Raw genomic sequence first — 19607 nt, 5'->3', positions numbered from 1 at the left:
ATATGACATCACTTGTATGTGGAATCTAAAATATGCCACAAATGAACCTGTCTACGAAACAGAAACCGACTCACAGACATAGGGAACAGACTTGTGGTTGGCAAGGGGGTGGGGGGATGGGGGAGGGATGGATTGGGAGTTTAGGGTTAACAGATGCAAACTATTATATATAGAATGGATAAACAACAAGGTCCTACTGTATAGCACAGGGAACTATGTTCAATATCCTGGGATAAACCATAATGGAAAAGAATATAAAGAAGAATGTATATATGCGTATAAGTGAGTCACTTTGCTGTACAGCAGAAATTAACACAACATTGTAAATCAACTATACATCAATAAAAAAATTTTTTTTAAAAAGACGCTCCATTGGGCCCCCAATCCTAGTGGCATCTGTGGACCCTCCATGATAGGGATGTGAATTCCCTATAACCCTAGGTCCAACTCACTCCTTGAGTGAGTTTGCTCTCCCTAGACCAGTGATAGTACTAACTTTATATCCTCCTTTTAAGATCAAGAAAGTGAGTCCCAGGAGCATCTGTTTGCCAAGGTCCCCCACCTCCCAGGGAGAAGCTGAAAAGGCTTTGGAAAAAGCGAATGGACATCCCATCAAGCTTTACAAATAGTTATCCCATGGGTCCCTGCCACCAATCCTATGAGGTCTGTACTTGTTATCCCATTTCTCAGATGACAACACTGAGTCTTGGAGAGGGAAATCACTTTCCCAAAGCCACACCTGAAGGTAGAGCCCCTGGAACATGGCAAGAGTGAGTTAATGGAAAGGCTCAGGGTGCCTCTCTATCTGGAGGCGGTGCAAAAAGGAAAATGTGGTGCTTGGGGGTGGCTTTGGGAAGGGTGTGGAGAGGAGATTGGATTTCCGTCTAAAGGCAGTGAGGAGCCATGGGAGTGTTTGAAGCAAGGGAGTGGCTTCAAAAATCTAATTTATATGTTAGAAATGTCCCTAACAGGACTTCCCTGGTGGTCCAGTGGTTAAGACTCCATGCTTCCAGTGCAGGGGGCACGGGTTCGATCCCTGGTCCGGGAAGTTCCACATGCTGCGCTGTGCGGCCAAAAAAAAAAAAAGAAAAAGAAATGTCCCTGACAGTGCTGAATCCAGTTCAGAAGATGGATACATTTTCTCAGCTAAGGAGCTGAGAAAGGCTTTGTCTCAGGTCAAAATGCTCTCTTCCTAGCTACTATTTCTTGGACCCATCTGTCCCTCTCCACTGGGTTTTCGTAAGGAATTCATTGCTAGGATGTCTGACAAATGAGGATTCATGGTGGTCCCTGTTGATAAATTGTGTTATTCCAGTTTAGCTCTATTAGAAACAAAGGCTATTTGCCAGTAACATTTTTAAAGTGGCATCCTTCATATATAAAGAGTTGTGAGAAATAAATAAGAATAGAGACATGCAAAGAACATGGATGCCACTTTGAACACACAAAAGACATAGATGGGAAATTGTAAAAAAAAAAAAACAAAAAAAAAAGACGAAAACTTACATGAAAAAGTGTTTAACCACTCTAGAATTCTCACTATAATAGTCAAAAAAGATATCTGATCATATTAGATTCTGTGAGGCTACAAGGCAATTGACATTCACCTCTGTTACTGTGTAAGTTAGTACTATCTTTCTGGAAGGCAAGATGGCAAAATTATCGAAAGCAAATTGATGGATAGTAACTAATTATCATGACTCACCATTGTTGAGTGACAAATGAACTTCATTTATTATGTTTTCCCCACTAGAACAGAAAGTCTGCTAAGGCAGGCATCCTTGTCTGTTTTGTTCACTGCTGAGTCCCTGGTGTTTGGGACAGCAACTGGCTTTGATTTATATATCCATCATGATCTAATCTTCTCATTTTTCTGTACAGTGAAGTTTGAGAACCAGTGGACTAGACCAAAAGGGAAGTTTGTGTGCAGGCAGATATCTGAGTATCCACTTATTTGGGTCTTTAAGACAACCCTCAGATCCCTAGTGGTGAGTGGAAAGTTCTCAGGGGCTCCCACTGACCCATGGGTTAATGGATGTGTTTGTAGTTAAAAGGATCAAAAGAGATGATTTCTGATACTTACTAGGTCCTTAGGCTGTGTGCCAGGCAGTGTTTGAAGAGCTTTACAAACCTCAACTCACTTAATCACTTCACAGCAATGCTATGAGGCTGGTATTAATTTCAGGCCCATTTCGCAGATGAGGAAACTGAGTCCACAGCATGAAAGCAGCACAAAGTAGGTGCTTGGGTTTAGCAGAACCTAAATCTTGCTCAGTCAGCTCCATGAACACCCATCCTTGTCACTCCAGGGAGCACTTCCTCTGGCATCCCAGGAGAGACTCTGGACACCATTAAGTCTCCATAAATGTTTTGGTTCTCAAATTTCTTGGGTGACTCCGTGCAGAGCTGCCAGGGAAGGTGAGAGGAGAAGAGAGTGTCAGGTTTCTGGGGGCATGGAGATATCAGACACACAGAGACGCCCACAGCCCCTCACACACACACACAAACACCACACACACCTTGAGACAAAACAAGACACACACAGAGACTGGCTAGATGCACACCCCAAGACACACACACACACACACACACACACACACACACACACACACAGACCAATGCAAATACACTCCAAGACAAGCACAGATACGCACAGGAGACATGCACAGAGCCTTGGCGGGGGGTGGCCAGTTTATGGGGGCTCTGGACACCCTCGATCCCTGCGGAAGCCCCTACTCCAGCCTCCACCTCCGTCCCCACTCTGGGGTCCCGGGCCTCCCGCTAAGGCGGCAGTGGAGCAATAGAGGAACCGCAGGCAGAGAGAAAGGAACTCGGGCTGCAGGAAGGGCCAGGCAGGGACGGCTGCGGTGCAGCGTGTAGCTCTCTGGCGCCACCCGGTGGGCACAGGGGGCACAGCAGCCCCTGCGGCTCAACATCTCTGCGGGTCTCTGGGTCCCGCGGTATCCATCGGTGTCAGCTTTGTCTCTCTCTGCGTCTGTGTGTCTCTATTTCTCTGTGTTTCACTCTCTGTCTCTCTTCTCTGTGTGTTGCTGCCTCTTTTTCCTTCTGTGTCTGTCTCTTTCTGTCTCTCTACAGCTCTGTTTCTTTTGTATCTCTCCATCTCTTTGTCTCCCTCTCTCTCCCACTCTTCCCCCCACCTCTTCATCTATAACTGAGCTACCCCCCCATTAGCCACATCCCCCGTGCCCTGTCTCCCCATGGCATCTTGGCACTTCCTGCCATCCATGACTCAGTCCAGGTGGAGAGTGATGAACAATTTCATCAGCTTTGTAGCCGGCCTGCTCCTACTTCCTATATTCTGGTCCTTGGGGAGGGGATCCCATGCCTGCAGGCTGCACGGGGTTCCCCTGCTGTTATCTTTGTCCAGATAACCTGGCCATGAGCCCACCTTCCACAGGGCTGGCGGCTGCTGGCTCCCCAGAGGCAGAAAGTGCTGGTTGCATGGGGGGTGGGGGCAGGGCCAGTGAATATTTGGACCCCCAAGCAAGGAAGGGCCCAGGGAGAGACAGTGACGGACACCCTTGAACCCTGCTGAAACATGCCATGGCCTGTGGGCTGGTGGCCTGATCCCTGACCTGCCCAGGACTTCGGAGATCACTCTGACCCCAAGTCACCCACATTCCTGCTTGCTGAGTTTCTCCAAGGTGCTGCACCTATTCCTTCCTGCGGGCTCCTGCACATTCTGTTCCCTCTCCTGGAATGCCCTTCCAGTCACCTCCTTCAGGAAGCCAGGCTCACTCCACCTCCTGCTTGAAACCCTCCCTTGGGCTCCAAAGAGCAGATCTGTCTCAGTCATGGTCACTGCTGCGTCCCTGGCACAGAACCTGACACACAGAAAATGCCTTTGGCTCTAAACAGATAAGCTCTCGTGAGCCCAGCTCTCCCATCTTGCCTTGCTGGGGGTGTGGGCCTTGGCCTAATGGGCTGCTTGTCACTCTGTGCCCTGTTTTCCCAAGAACAGGGGGTGAGGGGACTTTTTCTGGGCCACCTGTGAAATCTGCCCCGCTGGGTCTCATTTCAGCCGAGTCTGTAAATATTTGGTCCACCATGGCTGGCAGCATCCAGGCGGAGGAAGCTTCAGTGCGTTTTACGAGCCTCCCCACGGGGGCCCAACGTGAGGTTTCTGTGGCTGAGTATGTGGGGAGCCCGGCAGTTTCACGGCTGGTTGGCACGAGGTGGGTCTGACTGCGGGATTGGAAGCAGCTGCGAGGCACCATCAGTGGCTGCTGGCACTTAACCCCGCAGCGTGCAGCTTTGCAGAGGCCCAAACAGGCCTCTTGTTTGAAAAACTGTTAAGGCAACATTATAGATCACAGCTGTGGTGGGAATGGGGGCCGATCCGACCCCTTCCCCAAGTCTGCAAGGAGGCGGAAGGCCCCAGTTTAGACCTGGCTCTTCTAGGAGAATGAAATGCAACCACAATCGTTGGCTAAGCACCCACTAGATGCTGGGTACTGTGCAAAGCACTTTAAATTTTATTTATTTATTTATTTGTTTGTTGGCCATGTCCCACAGCGTGTGGGGGTCTTAGTTCCCTTATCAGGGATCGAACCCATGCCCCCTGCAGTGGAAGCGCGGAGTCTTAACCACTGGACCACGAGGGAAGTCCCGCAAAGCGCTTTAAATGCATCATCTCCTTGTGTCCTCAGAAATCCCCCTGCCCATTTTACAATGAGAAAACTCAGGTGTTCAAGGTAACTGGCTCAAGGTCATCCAGGTGGCGAAGGGCTGAGCTGGGATTATTTATTCTCCGGCCTGGCTTGGTCTCACATAAGTCACCTGGCCCGCACGGGGGCCTCCCCGACAGGGCCGCGGTGAAGATCCCCTGGAAACCTCTTCTCGCCAGCATCCCAGGAGTGACTGGAGGGAGGGCCTGAATCAGATCAGTAGATCAGAGTTGGGGCCTGGGAACCTGCATTTTAAACAAGGACCTCCTGGGGAATTCCCTGGTGGTCCAGTGGTTAGGACTCAGCGCTTTCACTGCCAGGGCCCGGGTTCAATTCCTGGTCAGGGAACTAAGATCCTGCAAGCTGCGTGGCACGGCCAAAAAATTTTTTAAAAATTAAAAATAAATAAACAAGCACCTCCCTCCACCCCCAGGTAACTCTTGCTAGAGGTGTTCCTTGGTCCTTCCTCAGGAACAGCAGCCTTACTACTGCACACGTCCCAACTTTTGCGGTGCTCCCTCTCAATCTCAGCAGGAATCGTCTGCCACCTGGTGTTTACTGAAGACACTACAAGATTTGGTGTCCTCGTCAGACATTCTAAACTAGTGGAATTTTCTGCCAGGCCCCGTAAGACCCAATAGGCCAGACAAGGAATAAAATGTTCTGAAAACTTGAAGATACAGAATTTTTGTGTTCTTTCTCTCTTTCTCCTTTCCGTAGATTCGATAAGCATTTACTATGTGTCTACCACATTCCAGGTGTATTAACCATGTCTTTATTTTCTGGTTTTTGATGCTTTGACATCTGGGGCCTCACTCACCCTGGAGGGACAGCCCCCCCCCAAGGGCCAGCTAATTCCCAGAGACAGCAAACAAGTCCCCCTAGAGTGCCTTTCACATGCAAACCAGCCAATCCAGAGCTCACACCCCAACTCCCCCCCTCCCACACTCGGGGGTGCCCCAATCCCAAGCCTGCTTATCCCCACGTCACCTGTTCCTTCCCATGGAAACCACAATAAAGGCCCTGGTCCGGGGACTTCCCTGGTGGTCCAGTGGTTAAGACTCCGCTCTCCCAATGCAGGGGGCCCGGGTTTGATTCCTGGTCAGGGAACTAGATCCCGCATGCTGCAAGTAAGAGCCCACATGCCGTAACTAAAAAGATCCCACGTGCTGCAACTAAGACCTGGTGCAGCCAAATAAATAAATAAATATATATATATTTTTTAAAGGCTCTGGTCTACATCTTCCCCTCCCTCTGACTCACCCTGGTGCTTCTCTGTGTGGCCCTGCTTGGCATGGATTGCCCTCCCCTTCCTCTTGGGGAATGTAACCAAAAAAAAAAGTTTTCCGTAGCAGTCATCTCTTGATCTGTTGTCCTCACTACACCTGTGCAACCATAAAATCTATGTTTTGAAACTCCAGGCACTGGAGAGACAGCTGAGAACGAGGGAGAATGAATGCCTGCCCCAGTGACGCGTACATTCCAGGGGAGGGTGTGCACGATATGCTATGAGGACAGACTGGTGTGACAGTGATGAGGTAGGAGGGGAGTGGTCGGGGGGACCTCCTGGAGGAGGAGGTAGGATCTGAGCCCCAACTTGCAAGATGAGAAAGAGCCGTCAGCCATGGCCACACTCACACCACCTTGTGCTGAACTCACTGGACCCTGGTTCACTCATCATCCTGGAAGTTCTATGAAAGGGGAAGCAGCTCAGGTCCCCCAGTGCTTTGTGCAGTAGTACAAAGTGGTCTCTGCTGTGTCTATATTTGCCGCCAGAGGCAAACACGGGGCGGCTGCGTCTGGTGTGGATTTGAGGACGTGCAGTAACAACCCAGCAGCCTCCTGGGTGCCCACCTTTCTGGGAGTGATTTGGGGGCCTTGGCACTGCTTTAACCTTCCCTGGGGCCGTGACCTAGCCTGGTTATGGGTCTGACAGTATCAGGGACATATTAAGTCACCCTGGGGGTCCACTCTAAAGGTTAGGTGCACACGCAAAGTAACGTAGACCGGGATCTCCGAGTCCAGCTTGCTCATTGCTGCTCAAAGCAATTGTCACTTTACCAACACGTGACCTCGGTCTGGGGCTCCCTGCGTCCTGGGGTGGCCAAGAAGAAGGGACCTGTGGGGAGGCTCAGGTTCTCTCGGGCTCTGAGCCTGCATCTCTGCTTGGCCTTCCCAGGAATGGACTCTGCTTCCCAGAGAAGCTGCGACTGGGCGTGTCTGGGGTTTCCGGTGCTGTGCGATGTCTCTGTGGCCACAGGTAACCGATGTCTCACTTCCTTGGCCAGTAGTCACACCTGTGACCCAACGCAGGCTCGGTCACACTCCAGTGGGCTAGGCAAAATAACGCCCCCTCTCCCCAAAAATGTTCTCATCCGAGAAACTTTCCCAACTGTGGTCATGTTGCAGGAAGGGGGACTCCTTCCAGGGCCCGAGAGTGGGCTCTTGTCTAACTCGGAAATGAATTGTCCGAGGAGATGCACACATGCTGACAAAGCAAAAGACTTTATTGGGAAGGGGCACCTGGGTGGAGAGCAGCAGGGTAAGGGAACGCGGGAGAACTGCTCTGCCACGTGGCTCCCAGTCTCAGGTTTTATGGTAATGAGGTTAGTTCCTGTGTTGTCTCTGGCCAATCATCTTGCTTGGCCCATATTTGGTCCGACTCATGGTCCTTCCTGGTGGCGCGTGCATCTCTCAGCCAAGATGGATTCCAGCGAGAAGGATTCTGGGTGGTTGGTAGGGTATATTATGGGCTGGCGTCTCCTCCATCCTTTTGGCCCCTCCCGAAATCTCCCAGTTTTCAGAGGCGGCACCATGTTCCTTATGTGGACCCCCTGTTGTGAGACAGTTGGGGCAAGTGGGTCTAGCCAAGGTGGGTGGTTTCGGCCAACAGCTCCCTAACAGTCAGAGGGAGATGTGACTCTGGAAAAGGGATGAGAAAGATGCGCTCTTCGTCCTGAAGATGGAGGAAGGGGCCAGGAGGCAAGGAATGTGGGCAGCTTCAAGAAGCTGGAAAAGGCAGGGAATCAGATTGCTCGCCTAGAGCCTCCGTAAGGAACCAGCCCTGCAGACACCTTGAATTGGAGGACTCCTGGCCTCCAGAACTGTGAGATAAGAAGTTTGTGTGAATTTGTTATGGCAGCCAGAGGAAACACACACCCAATTCTCTTGCAGGTATTGTGTGAAACTCTCAAACCCTAAAATCAGTGCAGTACTCTGGGGAGAGGAGATCACCGTTCCTGAGAAAGTGGCATCCCACTGACCCAATGAGGCCTCCAGCTCACAAGGCTGGACCTGACATGGTCACCCATCAAATCTGCCTGGGGCGGAGGCATCATGCCCAGCTGAGAAATGAGAACTCTGAGGGCTCAGAGGGGGTAAGTCACTTTCCCAAGGACACACAGCTAATGAAGGAAGAAGAGCTAAGATGCGAACCCACCGTTCACATCCTGTGAACCGTGTGACCGAAGTAGGGAGGATGGGGGTGGGGCAGCACTGGGAGAGCTCGGTAGAGACCCCGCCCCTCAACCTGCAAACCAGTTAAAAAGCACCACATCCCCACGAACTGACAACTTTGTGGCTGTACTTTTAAAAACTCGAAAGTCCTTTTTAGACCCTTGCATTTGAAACTATTTAACTAAGAGTTAACGTGTGCAATTTGAGACTGGCAATCACCATGCAGGCTTGGGAATTCCTGCATAGTGAGAAAATTTAACCTAGGAGCTGTTTTGAAATGTAATGAAATCTTTATGAATACAAAATTTAGCAGTTGATGAAGCTGACACATTTTTTGTAACTGTGGAGACATTTGATAAGGTATTCATTCTGATGTTGCAGTTTTCTCTTTGCATTTTTGGAGCCAATCGTTTCTTACCTCTTCCTCCCTAGGCCTCAAAACATCTTACAGGTCTCCCGGAAAGCACGAGCACCCTAGGCCCTCTTCCTGCAGGCCTCCCAGGACCTGTCAACATGTATTGAGCGCTTACTGTATGCCAGGAGCAATTCTGAGCTTTTTTATGTATATCAGCTAATTTAATCTTTGCAAAGACCCTCTATGGTAAATACTATCATATTTCCAGTTAAGGAAGCCAAAGCGGGGAGGAACTACTAACTCCCCATGGGCAGACAGGTAGGTTGGATTCCAAGCCATCTCCCGAGGCTACTCCAGTGGCTCTCACTCCTATGACACCGAACAGCCCCCACCTCAACCTTTAAAACATTTTTAAAAATTGTGGCAAAATACACATAACATAAAAATTTGCCATCTTATACATGCACCCCTATGTTCGTTCACAGCAGCACAATTCACAACAGCCAAGACATGGAAACTACCTAAATGCCCATCGACAGATGAATGGATAAAGAAGACGTGGTACATGTATACACAAAGGAGTATTACTCAGCCATAAAAAAGAATGAAATAATGCCATCTGCAGCAACAACATGGATGGACCTAGAGACTATCACACTAAGTAAGTCAGAAAAAGAAAGACAAATATATGATATCACTTATATGTGGAATCTAAAATATGCCACAAATGAACCTATCTGCGAAACAGGAACAGACTCACAGACATAGAGAACAGACTTGTGGTTGCCAAGGGGAGGAGGGGTGGGTTGGGAGTTGGGGTTAGCAGATGGAAACTATTATATATAGGATGGATAAACAACAAGGTCCTACTGTATAGTACAGGGACTATACTCAATATCCTGTGATGAACCATAATAGAAAAGAATATGAAAAGGAATATATATATGTATAACTGAATCACTTTGCTGTACAGCAGAAATTAACACGGTATTGTAAGTCAACTATACTTCAGTAACATTTTTTAGAAAATTTATCTTAACCATTTTTAAGTGCACAGTTCAGTGGCATTAAGCACATTCACATTGTCCTGCAACCATCCCCACCATCCACCTCCAGAACTTTCTCATCTCCCCAAACTGAAACTCTGCCCCATTGAACACTGACTCCCCATCCCCTCCCCCAGCACCCACCATCCACCTGCCGTCTCTATGGATGTGACTCCTCTAGGGACCTCCTATGAATGGAATCAGACAGTATTTGTCCTTGTTTCTGGTTTCTCTCACTAGGCACCATGTCAAGGTTCATCCCTGTTGTAGCAGGTGTCAGAATCTCCTTCCTCTTGAAGGCTAATATTCCACTGTATGGTTGGACCACAATTTGTTTATCCATACTACTACACACCCATTAGGATGGCTATTATTTAAAAAAACAAACACACCCAGAAAACAAGTGTTGGTGAAGATGTATAGACACTTGGAACCCTCGTGCAGGGCTGGTGGGAATGTAAGATGGGGCAGCCGCTGTGCAAAACAGCCTGGTGGTTCCTCAAAAGTTAAACGTAGAATTACCATATAAGCCAGGAATTTCACTCCCAGGTATACACCCAGGAGAATAGAAAACAGCTGTGCAAAGACCTACAGGCACACTTGTCTTTACAGCAGCATGATTCATAGGAGCCAAAAGGTGGAAACCACCCGTGTCCATTAGCAGATACTTTTTATAACAAGTCTTTTCTTCCACCTCCCTTTTCTCTCCTGAAATAAAAATCTGAGCTAATATAACCTAATGACACACAGTTAAAAAAACAAAAACAAAAACAACCAGCAACCCAACCATATGATGCTCTATCAGATACAAGCAGAAGAAATGAAAAGAAAGTAATGTCTGATAAGTGCTAATTTAGCCTGTCAACGCTGGGGCACAAGCCCCGGTTATACCACGTACAAGATGAAGGGCTCAGACGCATGGGTCTATTCAGACGGCTCATCTCGGACAGAAGCAGCAGGGGAGGTGTTTAGACCCCGCAGGTCTGTTCACAGAAACGATGAACAACTCTTGGTAAGGTTCTGGACTAAACGACAAGCCGTTTTCCCTCAATTTATCCCAAAGTTGCATTCCTGAAAAATCTGTATGTATGAAAACTGTAAACTGTGTCCCCCTCCAAATTCACATGTTGAGGTCCTGGCCCCCAGGACCTTGGGATGTGACTGTATTTGAAGACAAGGCCTGTAGAGGTAATCAAGTTCAAATGAGGTTAGTAGGGTGGGCCCTAAATCCAGTCTGAAATTCAGATGCAGACACACACACACAGAGAAGGCTGGGTGAAGGAGGTAGAGACGGGGTGATGGATTTACAAGTCAAGGGATACCAAAGACTGCCAGCGGTCACCAGAGTCTGGGAGAGGACCTGCAACAGATCCCCCTCCCTACCCTCCGCCCCCTGCCACCCGCCCCCCAGCCTGCTGACACCTGATCAAGCACTCCTGGCCTCCGGAACTGGGAGAGGATAAATTTCCATTGTTTATATCACCCAGTCTGTAGCGCTGAGTTACGGCAGCCTTGGCCAATCAATGCTGTCCTATGTATCCATGTAAAACAGAGACCGGTGTTAGGCCCAGTTAATGAGGAAACGGCTTGTCTCTCCCCACAGGCTGTCTGGTGGGACTGGCCCGCACTCTCCACGCTTCCCGGGGTCCCCTCGGGCCAGCTGGGCGGCAGTGCCCTGGTCAAACCCTGGCTCTGCACTTCAGGATTTGCTCCTATCTTGTGACAAAATCTGACAACCGGTCTCACCCTCGACCCCAAGCCGAATCTGGCTTCTCTTGGCCAACTTGGGACACCCGGACCCCAATTTCTAGACTAGCTTGCAGGGTGGGGAGATGAAGCTCTCCATGCAGGAGAAAACATGCCACACTGGCCCCGACTGCACCATGGAGACATCGTCCTGCCAACCTGTCATTGGAAAATGACTCTAAAAGCCCCTGCGGTGAAGGAAGCGCATGAGGTGTTTATTTGGGCAATTCAAGCAGACAGGACTCGAGGACCAGCGCCGGCCTGCCTTTCATGCTCGGGCTTCCTCGGCAAGCTGGGCAGGGTTTTCTGATTGCTCTTTTCAAACTAAACACCCCAGCAGGAACACAGGGGACTCCAGGAGAACTGGCAATTGTTCTGGGGCCTGTGGGGTGGCTGTCCTAGTTACGGAGGGGAGGGAGGGAATCAGGTTGCCAGCAGGCGGCACATGGGTTAACTCTTCACACGCCGATCTAGACCACGCCGGCCCAGGGCTAAGATTCGCGGGAAACCAGCGTCCCTCTTGCCCGCAGGCCCTGCGCAGGTCCCCAGGTCAGTCTTGCGGCCACCAGGCCACCTCATTCATGAGATGGGCTGGACCCCTCTTCTGCCCCAACAAGCCTGCAGTCACCCAGTCCCTGTCCCGACACCAGCTCTGCGTGGGCAGCAATGATCCTTCCAGAGGAAGAGAGATGGCCCCTCTGGCCAGACAGGGGTCTTTAGTGAAGAAGATTGCTGCTGCTTATCATCACAAACGAGATTTCACCTACGAATGTGCATTTCTAGAAAAACGGGTGGACGGGATATAGCTGGGCTCACGCCAGGCAGGGGCTGCCCCCATCCCCGGCCCTCAGCCAGGCCCCCAAACCGCACACCACCGCTGGCTGGACACCCCCAGGCACCCCAGCAGAAGAGGTGAAGTGCTGGTCCCAGGGCCCCCCGATGCACACACCCCTCCCCTCAGGGAAGAATTCCTAATTCCCATCCCAGCTCTGCCACACCTACGAGCTCTCCGACTCTGGGCAAATGATCTGACCCTGCAGCCATTTCCTCACCTGTAAGACGGGGAGGTGCACGGCCCCACTTCATTGGGAGCTGTGAGAATTCAGGAACACGAGCCGGCCTCTGCTACCCCAACAAAAGTGGTGCCGCCGAGGGCTGACACTGCTCTCTGCTCTGTCATCACTGAGACACACACACGGCTGCGAACCATAAACTTTTATTAACGGAAAATGGAATGCCTCGTTAACAGAAACCTTGTCTTACAAATGGCAGAACAAGAACACATTTATTAAAAAAAAAGAAAAAAAAAGTGGATTCACATTGTATTAAGCTACAACACGGTGGCAGGATTTGCCTGTTTCTTAAAAGATTCCACAAGTTCAAGGTAACTCTGGCTAAGAGACTCGACAGTACATCTGCCTACCAGGACACGCGGGGTGGGTGGGCTCTAGTAGCGGCGGGTGAAGTGGGGGTATGGGTGGGGGGCGGGGTGCGGGCCTCTGCTGCCCCGGTCCTGGCCGGCCACTCCTCCACCCTCGAGGCCTCCGGAGGGCACCACATGAGCCTGGGCGTGCCCGCCGTGTGCAAAGCCGCCTCGCCTAGGAACAAAGGCACACGTTTGGCCCCGGAAGCACCTGTGTTCTCACTGTGTCATGTTGCAGCATAGGGCTCTGTGGCCTTTAGAGCCCCTTGGCTTTTTCCAGGTGAGAAAAATCATACCCACGGGTCGCATTCCGGGGAAGAGCGTTAGCTGCATAAGTTGCCAAGAGCTGCTTTGGGGTTTGTTCTCAAAGCATTCGACCCCGAAAGTGGATCAAGCATGCAAAAAGGGAGAGGAAGTGAGAAGTGGGAACAAATCAATTTTATCCGCGGACAGTACTTCTTACCCCGATATTCCACCCCGACTTGCCACATGCCCTGGCCCCGAGGGCCCAGACAGGCCCCTCTCACCACCTGGAAGAGAAGAAAGAGTGTGCAAACACTCCCTTCTTGGAAGTGCTTGGAAGCCCTGGAAAAGCTGGCCCTCTGGAGCATGCTGGGACAGTGGCTGTCCCTCCCCACGAGGCCCTCCCAATCTGCAGGCAGGGGTGAACCCATACCTTGCCACCGCAAGTGCTCTCGGCCCGCCGTGCCCGCGTCCACTGTACCCGGCCAGGCGCGCTCCTGATGCTCCTCCAGCCTCTGGCTGTGCTCCGCCCAGTCACGGCCACCCCTTTGCCAAAACGAAAGGCAGATACACAATGGTCCCACTGTGCCTCTAAGGTGAGGCTGTGACATGGGGGCTCTCGGGGCTCGCGCCCCACTGTCAAGGGTTTCTGAGAGAAGTGGGCAAAGAATGGAAACAGACACTTTCCCAAAGATACACACTCAGCCAGTAAGCACACGAGTAGGTGTTCAGCACAGCTAACGTCACAACCACCTCACCCTCATTAGAACGGCTATTATCTAAAAGACAAGGACGAGTGTTGGTGAAGATGTGCAGAAACAGGGATTCTCACACTGGGCTGGTGGGAATGTAAAATGGTGCAGCCTCGTTGGAGAAAAGTGTAGTGGTTCCTTAAAAGGTTAAACACAGAGCGACCGTATGACCCAGAGATTCCACTCCGAGGTATCTAACCAAGAGACTGGTAAACATGCATTTACACAAAAACTCGTACACCAATGTTCTTAGCAGCATGATTCCGTAACAGCCCCGAAGTGGAAACCACCGAAGTGTCCATCAACTAATGAATGGATAAAAACGTGGTCCATCCACATACTGGAATATTAATCAGCCTTGAAAAGGAATGAAGCCCCGACACTCGCTACAACAAGGATGCACCTTGAGAACACGATGCTCAGCGAGAGAAGCCAGACATAAAAGGCAACACAACACAGTGTGTGATTCCAACTCGTGTGGAACATCCAGAACAGGCAAATCCAGAGACAGAAAGTGGGTTAGTGGTTGCCAGGGGGATGGGGAGTGACTGCTAATGGGGGTTTCTTTTGGGGGTGATGGAAATGCTCTGAAATGGATTGTGGTGATGTATGCACAACTCTATGAATTAACTGAAAGCCATCAAATTGCACACTTTAAATGACTGAACTGCACAGCATGTGAATTATATCTCAAAAAAGCTGTTTAAAAACGGTTTCAGACAGAAACCCTGGGAGATGAAAATCCAAACACGGTACCCACTGGAGGCCTACAGCAGCCCCTGGAGGCCTACAGGAAAGCCTCCCAGCCCCAGGCTGGGTGTGGAAGGACGAGGGCACTGCCCACCGGTGACCACTGCTCCAAGGCCCAGGACCAGGAAGCCAGCAGACCCCCCACACCTGTCTGCAAGGGTGAGTGCACCCCGGTGCGTGCAACGCCTGTGGTCTCAGGTGACAGCCCCCCAGTCACATGGTGACACTGCACAGTGCAGCCTGCTGTCAGGGCAGGAGCTCGCCCATTTAAATTTAGCGCAAACAGGACTAAACGATAGACATAAAAGGACCCAGTGTTAAGCAGGTCGCTCAGGAAGGAACACTCTCATCTGTCACACCGGCACTCCAGTCTTTGATCAACACCCGAAAACCCACCTAGAGGTGCAGCAGAAACTTGTGGTAGCTGTGACACCGGCCTTACAAACACCTAAAGACAACTTCGGGGGTGGGGTGGGGTAAAGCTTCTCTACTACTGATGGGGACAAGCCTTAGACGGCTTCAGGGTTGCCGCCTTCAGCAGGCAGGGCCCACACAGGGCCAGGAGGGGCCGTTCCAGGCGACCTGACAGGTACACATGCCCGGTTCACTTTCAGAGAAGCCAACCTGTCACCAGGCGAGGACAGTGATGCCCAGCCCCTCTGTGGCCTGCACGCTAACCTGGGGGGAGGAGGCAGCCCCCGGCCCTCGCTCATCCTCTTGTCGGAGCCGTAGCCACCCCAGCCGTCTCGGGAGTCGCGGCCATGGCGCTCTGGTGGTCCTCCGTGGCCGTGGCGGTCATCTGAGTAGTGCTGGAAGGCACAAGAGGGACAGGGCGACTCCAGTCACATGGCTCCCAGACAAGCTCGCGGCAGGCCTACCTCCTGGGTCTCGGCAACCTGCAGACCCTGCCTCAGCGTGCTGGGGTGTGGCTCAGCACCCCAGCCACCCACGAGGACCTGCCCAGGCCCCTTTGGACACTTCCTGACCCCCTCCTTGAGAACCCCGAGCTCCCCTAAAGCTCCATCGCTGGTGCCACACGAAGGGCCAGCGGTGGGCCCTCCCACCCGTGAGCGTGGATAGCCCCATGCTTCAGGGACCACTGAGAAGAGTCACTCAGACCCGCCTTCCCTGAAGAGTCAGGGCACCTGCTCCTTGCTGGACACAGGAGGGCCCTCCCCACACCCCTAGGTCAGGCCAGCGCCCTCAGAGCCCTCTCTGCTCAGAGTACTGCGGAGGCCTGGAAGCAAGTACTGAAGGCAGGAACGGCTTAGTACCCCTGGCCAACCAAGTCAGTGCTCAGGAAGCCAGCACACCTGGGGAGCAAGAGAGAATATAGCACTCTCTCAAAACCCGCACCCCTATTTTAAAAAGCCATGATTCTGATGCCGTCTCCCACCTTTCTCGTGGAGGCCTCCTCTCTTCTCTGACTGACACCCTAGGCACCTCTCACAGGGAACCTGCAGACTATCAGACACGGGGACCCATCCCAGTACCCAACACAGAGGAATGCCCCAAAACATGACCTAAATGACCCCCTACCAGGCCACTAAGCCCCCATTTGGGGCATCCCACAGTGCCTAGACTCGAAGGCACTCCAAACAAGTAGGCAACCAAGTATCTCTTCAATTAGTTTCTACTGAATACAACGAGAAACAAGCCCTACCTATTTAAAAAACACAGACTCGAGACTTCCCTAGTGGCGCAGTGGTTAAGAATCCGTCTGCCAATGCAGGGGACACGGGTTCCAGCCCTGGTCCGGGAAGATCCCACATGCCATGGAGCAACTAAGCCCATGTGCCACAACTACTGAGCCTGCGCTCTAGAGCCTGCGAGCCACAGCTACTGAGCACCATAACTACTGAAGCCTGTGCACCCAGAGCCCATGCTCCACAAGAGAAGCCACCGCAATGAGAAGCCCGCGCACCGCAATGAAGAGTAGTCCCCACTACTTCGCAGCAATGAAGACCCAATGCAGACAAAAAATAAAATAAAATAAAATAAACAAATAAAATAAAAAATGCAGACTCACTAATCAATTCCGTGCACATCTACTCACCGGCCAGAACTGACATCTCCACGCCCCGCCCACCCCACAGAAGCAGGCGCGCCCCTGGCCTGCTATCTGGCTTTTACTCACCTGCCCATCTCGCTCTCCCATCACTGACCTTGAACCTTCCCTCCTGCAAAAAAGAAATGTCTCATTCCAAAGGCAGCTGATGGCTCTATACAACACTGCTGCAAACCACACAGAAGAGTTCCCCAACTGGAGTACTTATCCTCTTTTACCACATGAGAACTGTAACTTACTGGCCTGAAAAAAAACTGCCTCGCAGCTTTCTCTGGGGGTAGGAGTGAAGTGGGATCCTAAGAAGGTGGGAACGAAGGTTTTACTGAACTAAAATCCCTTAGAGGGGTCTCAGAAGTAGAGCCCACACCATGAAGCTAATGCCTATAATTTATCTGTGGCCTGATGACAAGCCAGGTAATAAGAAAGCCTCGGCGGGTCCCTAACCTCTGGTCTGACCCAACACAGGTGACTCACGCCACATCTGAAACCAATTCCAGCCATAATTAATTAAAGGAGTGGCTTCTCAGCCTGTCCTTCCCCACTCTTCCTTCCCAGAGCTAATGAGCGGTGAAATGGCTCAAGGATATGCAGCTCAGGGGAGCATGATGAGAAACCTAAAGAGAGAATTCTTAAACTGGAAAAATCAAGGGCTGCTTTTCTAAGAAACGAGATATAATCTTCATTAAAAAGGCACTGGCAAAAAAAAATAACCCACCCAGACCCTTGAAACACAAAGCAGGTCTAACAGGACCTCTGCCACGTTCCACAGTCAGCTCTCTTCACGTGGGCTGGCACGACCCCATGCCAGTCAGTGACCCCTGCAGATGGCTCAGGCGGGTCACGGCCTTTCTCTAAACTGCTTTCTCATCTGTGTGAACAAGGAGGCCAGGCCACACCCTCCTCAAAGCCCCACGCTCCAGAGCAGCTCGTGCTGGTGGGAGGGACAGGGAGGAAGTGTGGCCGTGGAGACCCCCCAGGGAGCTGTGAAGCCCAAAGCCCTGGGCCACCCCCAAGAGAGCTGAGCATGGGGGAAGCCGAGGTTCAGGTCCTTCCCAGGACCCGTCTGTCCTAAGAGGACAGTGCATGAAACGTGCTCCGAGGTGCCTTCCCCCTAGACAAAGCCAGGATGTCGTACATGACCACCGATCCCAACGTCCTGCTCAAGGTCTGTTTCTAAATCCCACGTGTGACGGTCAAAGGCACCCACTAGGAACCTCACGAGTGCACCAGACATTAAGAAACAGACGGAGACCTATCACTGCTGTAGGAGTGGGGCGGGGCACTGACCTGTCGGCCACGTGCTCCTGGTACTGGCCCCGGTCACGGTGGTCAAAGTCGTGGAAACGGTGATCGGGCCGAGGGAAGTCTGGGCGGTATCTGTCCTCCATGGCCATGCGCTTTCCCTCTGGCCAATAGGCGTCATCTCGCCTGTTTTTTATTTTAAAAAGGATGCAAATTTCATTTATGAAAGAGAATGAGGGGAAAAAGAAAGAGGGCAGAAGTGGGGAGGGGAGCTCTCTCTCCAGACCCAGTACCATTTAAAATGTCCCGCAGGGCTAATCTCTAAACATTCAATCATTATTGCTTTGATTTGATAAATTAAAATCCCCCAAACTGCCAAAAGGCATACTGGCATTCTCATCTGACAATCCTGAAAAAAGAACTGCTGTGAGCTAATTGTGTCACAAGGCTGTTAATACCTTGATCCCCACATGAACTCAGATGCAAGTGCAATGAAATCTTTGATTCTCCTGGAATGAGGTTCCGAGTCACCACATTCTCACCTCCTCGTCTGCTATGCTAACCTGAACCTCCCTCTGAGCTTTTGCAGAAGCGAAGGGAATTAGATCGGGTGATGGCAAACTACATACAACTTGGGACGGTATCCAATTATCTTCTTCCTGATTTTTACCAGAAAATAAGGCTCACGGGTGGTGGGGTGATGGGTGGCCGTCAGAGAAGCTGGAGAGCAATAAACCTACTTTCTGAGTGGGAAGGCAATCTCCTTTTCCACAGCACCCAACCCTGTGCCTCTCCCTCTAGGAGGACACACGAGCCTGACAGAGACGGCAGTGAATGCGGCATAACGCATGCTTGGTTGTCTCCTACCCACTAGACAGTGGTCATGCTCCACCAGGAACCACAGTGCGAATAACGGGACGGCCTAGGCGAAAGCATCACAAACCCTTTAGCAAGTGGCAACGATCAAGATTCTCTGAAGAATAACTTGGGTGGGGAAAAAACGCTGCACTGGCCACAGAGGTGGCAGGAAGGAGCCCTGCCCAGGCGTCCAGAGGCCCAGGTTCTGTCTGAAACACCTCCGACTCCCTACGCTCAGGTGGACGGGAGCGGGGGCGGCCCCTTCCACGTCAGGGGAAGCACCACCTCCTCCCGCTCCGGGCGGGGGCCTTACCGCCCCACGTCGTAGGGCCTCCTGAGCACCGAGCGCCGCTCCTGCTCGTAGCGCAGCTGCTCCTGCTGGTGCCGCAGCTCCTCGCGCTCGCGCTGGATGCGCTCCTGCTCCTTCCGGCGCTCCCGCTCCACGCGCTCGCGCTCCCGCTCCAGCCGCTCCCGCTCCAGCCGCTCCCGCTCCAGCCGCTGCCGCTGGCGCTCGAGCTGCAGGCGCTCCCGCTGCAGCCGAGCCTTCTCCTTCCCCTCGTGGAGGGCGTCCAGGCGCTGCTCCCTCTCACGCTGCTCACGCTCTCTGGGGGAACACAGGAAGGCCGCCCTGACTTCCCGACGTGGTGGCGCCCGGCCATCAAGACGTCGTCCTCCGAAGGAGCCTGGAACCTTCCAGCTCCCAGACATGAACTGGCTCGCCCCGGGCCTGGCTGCCCCTCCGCCAGCTACTAGGCGGCACTAACCGGCTCCCTAAGCTGCTCGATCTGCCAGAAACCACCATCTCCACACTTTCCCTTCTCCAAACAGCAAAGCTGGGGTGAGCTGGGAGGGAGGGGGTGATGACGAGCAGACACAGAGCCTCAGGTCCAGACCAGGAGGACCTGGCTCAAGGAGCACCAAAACAAAGCCATAGCTAAATAAAGGTCAGGAAAGTAAGAAAAGCAAAGGATAATTGCTAC

At 51.9% G+C, this 19607-nt stretch overlaps 1 protein-coding gene across 5 annotated transcripts in view; it reads right to left on the bottom strand.

Annotated features, from left to right (window-relative positions):
* Positions 1–19607, bottom strand: part of SAFB2 (scaffold attachment factor B2) — a 61376-nt gene that overhangs the window by 15168 nt on the left and 26601 nt on the right. The window contains exons 15-22 of one of the 5 annotated variants that reach the window (XR_014241210.1): positions 18941–19231; positions 17815–17955; positions 16597–16639; positions 15138–15268; positions 13391–13503; positions 13178–13244; positions 12344–12490; positions 7178–7522 (exon numbers count right to left, since the gene is read on the bottom strand). Coding sequence is in view for 3 of the 5 variants with exons in the window: in XM_082379214.1 (XP_082235340.1) it covers positions 12739–12889; positions 13178–13244; positions 13391–13503; positions 15138–15268; positions 16597–16639; positions 17815–17955; positions 18941–19231 (937 nt within the window). In the remaining 2 variants the exon portion in view is untranslated. The other 4 variants (XM_082379214.1, XR_014241209.1, XM_082379216.1 and 1 more) reach the window with 4 other exon arrangements.

This window comes from Balaenoptera borealis (genome assembly GCF_965194805.1).
Source record: "Balaenoptera borealis genome assembly, chromosome: 2".
In the NCBI taxonomy this organism is placed as follows: Eukaryota; Metazoa; Chordata; class Mammalia; order Artiodactyla; family Balaenopteridae; genus Balaenoptera; species Balaenoptera borealis.
Note: the sequence above shows the minus strand (reverse complement) of the source record. Positions and strands in the feature narration are given on the sequence as shown.